The sequence below is a fragment of the Pangasianodon hypophthalmus genome, chromosome 9 (assembly GCF_027358585.1).
Source record: "Pangasianodon hypophthalmus isolate fPanHyp1 chromosome 9, fPanHyp1.pri, whole genome shotgun sequence".
Taxonomy (NCBI): domain Eukaryota; kingdom Metazoa; phylum Chordata; class Actinopteri; order Siluriformes; family Pangasiidae; genus Pangasianodon; species Pangasianodon hypophthalmus.
The window spans coordinates 26,167,240-26,174,793 of NC_069718.1; the positions used below are offsets into that span (position 1 = coordinate 26,167,240).

The 7,554-nt window shown below is 37.5% G+C and overlaps 1 protein-coding gene across 1 annotated transcript; it reads left to right on the forward strand.

The window, feature by feature from the left end:
* Window positions 1–1,719: 1,719 nt before the first annotated feature.
* On the forward strand, window positions 1,720–5,312 carry med21 (mediator complex subunit 21). Its single transcript, XM_026919573.3, has 4 exons — window positions 1,720–1,853; window positions 3,850–3,964; window positions 4,074–4,174; window positions 5,133–5,312. The coding sequence occupies exons 1-4, from the start codon at window positions 1,812–1,814 to the stop codon at window positions 5,310–5,312; spliced, it is 438 nt and encodes a 145-aa protein (XP_026775374.1). The 5' UTR covers window positions 1,720–1,811.
* The last annotated feature ends 2,242 nt before the right edge of the window (window positions 5,313–7,554 follow it).

The following is a 7,554-nucleotide window of genomic DNA, read 5'->3' on the forward strand; positions in this document are numbered from 1 at the left end:
TCCTTTTTAGTATTATTATTTTTTAAATAAAGCTACAATATATGGCCAAAAAATATAAAGATATGAGTCATTATATGACTGAGTTCATGTGTTTCAGCCACACCCATTTCTATCAATTTCTAAATCCAAGCACAATCTTAATAGGTGTAATCTTAATATCCACATTTAATAGTTGGTTGGAGACTTAGTTGAACTGATTAATTAATTAATTCATTCATTTATTAATTCCTGCTTGGTTGGAATGAAAGCCTGCAGCCACCCCGGCCCTTTCTGGATAACACTTCAATTCAATTTTATTTGTATAGCACTTTTAATAATGGACATTGTCACAAAGCAGCTTTACAGAAATATATAAATTCAGGATATAAATTTTAAATTTATAAATGTATCCCTAATGAGCAAGCCAGAGGTGACATTGGCAAGGAAAAGCTCCCTGAGACGACATGAGGAAGAAATCTTACATTAAAGATAACATTAGACAAACCCTGGCAGTAGAACGGGTCGTACTGAAGCGCTGAGTGACGTGGCAGTGTCACAGGATGCCACAAGTCAGTTCAAGAAATTTCATGTGAAATAGAAGTCTCAACAACAGCTCAGCCACAAAGCGACAGACCACGCAAACTTACAAAGCAGTGCCACTGAGTGCTCGCTACAGATTTTAAAACTGCCTCTGGAAGCAACATCACCACAAGAACCATGTGTCAGGAGCCTCATGAAATGAGTTTCCATTCCCGAGCAGCTGCACACAAGCCTGAGAACACTATGCACAATGCCAAGCTTCAGCTGGAGTGGTGTAAAGCACTGGAGTGATGAATCACGCTTCACTATCTGGCAGTCTGATGGACAAATCTGGGTTTGTTGGGTTCCAGGAGACTGAAATGGATACTGGAGGAGAGATAATGGTCTGGGTATCAGGATTTGAGCCCCTTAGGTCCAGTGAAGGGTAATGTTAATATTAACGCATTTTAAAGAATTTTTATGCTTCCATATTTGTGGCAGCAGATTGGGGAAGGGCCTTTCTTGTTCCAGCATGACAATGCCCCTGTGCACAAAGCGAGCTCCATGAAGACATGGTGTGTGAAGGTTGGAGTGGAAGACCTCGAGTGTCCTGCACAGAGCCCTGACCTCAACCCCACTGAACACCTTTGGGATGAACTGGAACTGGAGACTCCTTACCCAACATCAGCGCCTGACCTCACTAATGCTCTTGTAGCTGAATGAACACAAATCCCCACAGCCACGCTCCAACATCTAGTGGAAAGACTTCTCAGACGTATGCAAAGGAGAGGACAAGTCCATATTAATGCCCATGGCTTTGGAATGGGATTTCCAACAATCTCAGATACGTCTGATGGTCAGGTGTGGACATACGTTTGGCCGTATAGTGTAGATTTGTTTATTTTTCGCTTGAAATCGATCAATTAAATCCTTCGATGAAATCTTATAGCATCTGATTAGTCTAACATTACACTTTAGATTGTGTTTGTAATGTAAAAAATGATGAGTAAGCATTCCAGCTGGTTATGAATATTAATATGTATGCTTTGTCTGCACTAAACTTTTGTTTACCCTCCAATTCCACTACATTACTACACTACATTACACATTATAACAAGCAACACGCGTTAACCTCATTCTATAACTCGCTACGAAGTGCTAAACAACACTGCTACGTTTCAGTGGATGCTTTTCAATCACAGTTGTTCAAACTGTACATGAGTGTGAGTCGACTCCCAAGTGTTCATCTAAAAGATCCAGTTCAAAGAGTCGACTCGTTCGCGAATGATTCATGACTACAAAGAACAGACAATATGGCGGACAGGCTAACGCAGCTCCAGGATGCAGTCAACTCCGTAAGCTCAATATTTGTATTTTGGGTTAATATTCAAACCAGGGGTATGTGTTTTGATGGTTAGAATTGACATTTTAATAGTTATGGGATATTTAATGTATTGTAAACACAGTTTTAGAAGAGCAGAGGCGATATTTACCGGCAAAACTAGTCTGAGACAGTAACATGGTGGTGAAGCGTTAGTGTGCATCAGCTGCTGCAGTTCTGCTGCTGCTGGGGTTTTATACTTAAAAACAAAAAAAACATACTTTACTGGTCTTGTTACATCTTGTTAGACTGATTCTCAGCCCAACAGTGATACTGAGGTGTTTAAAAACACACAGTCATGTCAGTGCTGGCTTGAGAACCCCTCAAAGAACATCAGCACTTTAGTGGTTTTTTGGAGGTCCTTCTCCATACCTGGTACCTGCAGTACACCTGAGCATAGCAATCCATAGGTTTGGAGTGTATCTGATAACTGAACACCTACAAAATGAGCCTAGAGCTGGGCAATATGATGATATAATACCAATAAAGTGATGAATTGTGTCACTTTTCTAAGATAACATAGGTATCATGATGTATTTATTTATAATAATAATAATAATAAACTTTATTTTATATAGTGCCTATAAAAGTAGCTTCTCAAGGTGCTTTACATCAAAAACACAATCATGTATAAATACAAATCATAAAAAAAAATAAGCATACATATCAACAGAACAGTCAAGTAAAGGCTAATATATATATATATATATATATAATATAAAAGTATGTTTTAAGATAAGATTACAAAATAAGTAATGTCTATGCGTGCCTGATATCAGCTGGAAGTGAATTCCATAGTTCCATAGGAGCATAAGAGGAGATAGCCTTATAACCCATGAATGAGTCTGAGGTACAACTAAAAGACCAGACTGAGAGGAGCGAAGGTTATGTTTTGATGTGTATAGTGTTAAGAGCTCAGACAAATACTGAGGAGCCAGTCCATCTCATACATAAGCATGAGAATTTAAAATCGACTCGAAACCTGACAGGAAGCCAGTGTAAGGATAGGAGTAACATGATCACTTGTCCTTGCCCTAGTCAGGATTCTAGCTGCTGAGTTTTGAACATATTGTAATTTGTTTAGTGTGGATTTATTTACAGCAAGAAGTGCATTACTGTAATCAGTGCGTGAGACAACAAAAGTATTAATCAGTTTTTCAGCCACAGAGAAAGATAACGTAGGATGAAGTCCTTCAGTATTTCTGAAATGAAAAAAATATGTTTCGACGGTATTCTGCACATAGAAAGTCAAGCCTGCGTCAAATATAACTCCTAGATTTTTTATAGTGTTCTGCTTTTTCTACTTTTTTAAATAATTATATATCTAAAATATTTAAAAGACTTTTCTGATTCTGATTTCTAATTCTTTCTCAAACATTTTTAATAGCAATGACAAACTCTGATTGGAAGCAGATGTGCTGAGTTTGTACTGAAGCTTAAAATTTTTAATTTTTTTGTATAGTACAATTGTAAAATGTATTTAAATTTATTCAAATTATTAGAATTTATTACTGTTTTAACTTCTATTTATTTTGGTCAATATTTTAGACATAAAAGTTTTTTAAACAAAATACTTCTGTTTTTCTGGCAGGTTACCAAACCTAAATATCTTGATACATATCGTGTATCGTAAAAAAAAATGTCTTCAAGCGTCGTGATATCATATTTTGTCATATCGTCCAGCCCTAATGGTAGGTTTACCTTTAAAAAAAAAAAAAAAAAGAAAGAAAGAAAGGTCTTGTGAGCGTTTACGGTATTAAATTGCCAGATCAGGCTATACATATAATTTAGCAATGAGATTTTTTTTTGTGTGTGTGTTATCTCTATACCAGAACATTTAGCATTAATTTCTGTTGAAATTTTTTAATGTTTCATTGCAGTGTTGTTTGTATTATATTAAGAAATCTTGAAACTATGGAAGAGCTGTTGGATGTTTTAAGCTTATACTGTCGTAAATGCCTGGATTGTAGTTGGCTGATCAGTTCTGTAATGCCATCGGAGTGCTGCAGCAGTGCGCCCCGCCCGCTTCCTTCAGCAACATCCAGACCGTCATCAACAAGGATCAGCCGTCAAACCCCACAGAAGGTGAAGACATCCACATCACACACGCACAGCTGTGCACCAGTTCCACTATACTCAGCTAATGGGATGTTGTGTGTGTTGAATCTAACCTGGTCGCTGTCTCTTGCTACAGAGTACGCACAGCTTTTCGCTGCACTGATTGCAAGAACAGCTAAAGACATCGATGTCTTGATCGACTCGTTGCCCAGTGAAGAATCCACAGCAGCTCTACAGGTACTAGCTTTATCTCTGACTTGGTGTTGAGGAAGAGTGTCACATGACAACATATTATCTTTGAAATATATGAAAATTATATCAGCGCCTCTTCTTTATTCATTTCTGCCTGATGATAATCTGTCTTACATTATGAAGAGGAGCCATTAGATAAAGGTTAAAGTAATCGTGATGTATTTCAGCCAAATGGCATAACCCATACTCACACTAATCCTAGACAGATGATAATCTCTGGCATACGTTTTAATAGGTAGCGAAACTCAAATATTTACATTTTACATACATTTGCTTACCTTTTAAATAAGACAACTAACAGCATCTTACCAAAAATACTTTATTAGGAATCTAGTGATTGGTGTAGGCTACAGTGAAATTAGCAAAGGCAGCAGTTAAATCATTTCTTCATGACGTGATCTCACATGACAAAGAAAAACAAGACAAGATGTAGGCTGTATTGTAAAGGCAGATACTTATGATGTAATTATGACGGGATGTAAATCCAAATCGTTCTAAAATCATATACGGTTTTGTAGTTTTTAAGCAACGACTGAAGAACCTTATAAATAGTGTATTTTATTCAGGCACAGATTTTGAAATGTGTGAGAATGAGAGATGGAAGAAAATGGGAAACCAGCATGATCAATAAGAAACAGCTTACTGTGATTATTTTTCCTTTTTTTTTTTTCACCAGTGCATCATGAATAGAATAAAAACACTATAATATTTAAAGTGCTAGAATGAAGAACTGTATATTCTCTCTCTATTAACCACCTGTGCCATGTAGCTATCTATACTTCTAAGTGTTTAGATAGATGGATCCAGTCATTAGCATTTCATTAAAAAACAAGACGGTCTATTTAACATTCGGGAAAAATGACAAATTACTTGTTAGCCTGTTCGCATTGCTGAACACCAGCTGAACACCTGTCTGTATCTTCCTCCTGTGTCCTTTTCCCAGGCCGCGAGTCTGAGGCAGCTGGAGGAGGAGAACCATGAAGCAGCGGCTCGGCTGGAAGAGGTGGTGTACAGAGGAGATTTACTGCTGGAGAAGATACAGAGCGCTCTGGCTGATATCGCGCAATCACAGCTACGCACACGCAGTGGTACATCCAGCCAACCCGTAGCCCCTGAACCCTGACTTTCTGGAGTCGTTTGTGTTCTAGCTTTTTACGCTCAACCACAAGATGACACGAATATTACGATGTTGGTGTCCCTGTATGATAACCACCATGTGGATTCATAGGAATGTGAGTTTGGAATAGTCTGAGCTGTTAATGTTCACTGAATATGCGCCATAAGGTTGTTTTTATTTTGCCAAGTCTCTGAAAGATTTCCTTTATGTAACATAGTGTGAGTTTTTGTATTTTGTATAATGTATTCTAAAATGAAATAACGGTCACAAACATTAAAAAAACAAACAAAAAAAAAACAGTTTAAATGTACATTTTTGTTTGCATTTTGTTTTTTTAAATTTGTCAAATTCCTTTACAGAAATCATTGCCTAAGCTATTGAGTCTGTTGTTTAAAAACAGTTGTGGTTACAACCTGTAACCTGTAAGCTGCTCGATTTTGAGGCTAAATGGGAGGTTGATTTTTGACATTTCAGATCGTGGCTCTTCGCTGGAACTGGAAGGCAGCATAAATGCACATTATCATCTCTTCTGAAACGTAACCATGAGCACACTTGCGTCCTCTTTAACAAGGGTTCTCAAACTTTTTACAGCCAGAGACCCCCTCAGTACAGAAGATATTTAAATATGTGCAATAATATTGTGTGTACTTATTGGAGCCATGGAGCTTTTTATTCCTCCAACAGAATTCATTAGGTCCATGTTGTCACTGTTTATAGACAACTTGCAGATGTTGCCTGCAGTGTCCCAGCTCTTGCCAAGTTACGTAGAGCAATAAAGAGACCACAGATGAACATACACTCACCATCCACTTTATTAGGAACACCTGTACATTCATGCAGTTATCTAATCAGCCAATCATGTGGCAGCAGCACAGTGCATAAACTCATGCAGATACAGGTCAAGAGCTTCAGTTAATGTTCACATCAAACATCAGAATGAAGAAGATGTATGATCTCTGTGACTTTAACCGTGGCATGGATGTTGGTACCAGATGGGCAGGTTTGAGTTTTTCAGAAAGTGCTGATCTCCTGGGATTTTCACACACAACAGTCTCTAGAGTTTACACAGAATGGTGCAAAAAACAAAAAACATTGAGTGAGTGAAAGTTCTGTGGGAGGAAACACCTTGTTGATGAGAGAGATCAGAGGAGAATGGCCAGATTGCTTCGAGCTGCCAGGAAAGATACAGTAACTCATATAGTCACTCTTTATAACCGCATTGAGCAGAAAAGCATCTCAGCATGCACAACACACTGAACCTTGAAGTGGATGAACTACAACAGCAGAAGATCACATCAGGTTCCTCTCCTGTCAACCAAGAACAGGAATCTGAGGCTATCATGGCAACAGACTCACTGAAACTGGACAGCTGAAGATTAGAAAAATAAAATCCCCTGGTCTTTTTCCAGTCTTCAGCTGTCCAGTTTCAGTGAGTCTGACTGTTTCCTAACTACTTCATTCAGAAAGTCTTATTTTAAACTATACAGAGTTTTTATTAAAAATTTAATTTTCCAGTAACTCCTAAAGAGTTCTCCGTTGTTATGGATGCTGTTCCTCTTATGCTTCAGGAGGCTGTTAAATCACCAAATCTTTCACCTCTTCCTTTAGACCTACTTGAAACCCAGTTGGGAATCTGTGCTTTCTATCTCATCTTCATTACGTAACTTTGGAATTAGGTCTTTTTGAGAAAGAGCTTGTAATAATTCCACATGTGGGGTCGTATTGGGAGTATGGACATTGCCTCTTAAATACATAATAACTAATAAAGTAAGGGAACTTTTCTTTAAACTCCAGCCAAAGTATATTTAAAAAGGTTTAAATTAGACACAGATACATGTTGCTCTTTTCGTGGCGGCCCTAGAGAAACTGCGCTTCATATTTTTGGGGATTGTCCTTATACACAATTATTCTGGATTGATTTCTGCAAGTTTATTAACCGAATTTTGCTTTAGGGTTTCTCAGTGCTGTTTAAGGATGTGTTGTTTGGTTTCTATAACACGAACAAAACAAAAAAGAATGAGTATTTTATTATTAATCTTTTATTGCTGTTTGCCAAATTTCACATTCATTGTAGTAAATTCAGTCATCAAAGCACTTGTGTATTGTTTGTGGACAAGAAATCGAGCAATACATGCAAACTATTTCACTTTCGATGAACATTTTTAAAAAGTGAGATGTTGGAGCTCAGAGTACATTTGAACTAAAAATTGGGGAAAAAACATGGACGCCTCTGTGTTTGTCTTTTGAG

Excerpts from the sequence above, each read along its gene's own strand:
- med21 (XM_026919573.3), top strand. The coding sequence starts at position 1,812 with ATGGCGGACAGGCTAACGCAGCTCCAGGATGCAGTCAACTCC. Across the intron at positions 1,854-3,849 it reads TCCAGGATGCAGTCAACTCC|TTGGCTGATCAGTTCTGTAA; the intron begins GTAAGCTCAATA and ends CCTGGATTGTAG. Across the intron at positions 3,965-4,073 it reads GCCGTCAAACCCCACAGAAG|AGTACGCACAGCTTTTCGCT; the intron begins GTGAAGACATCC and ends CTCTTGCTACAG.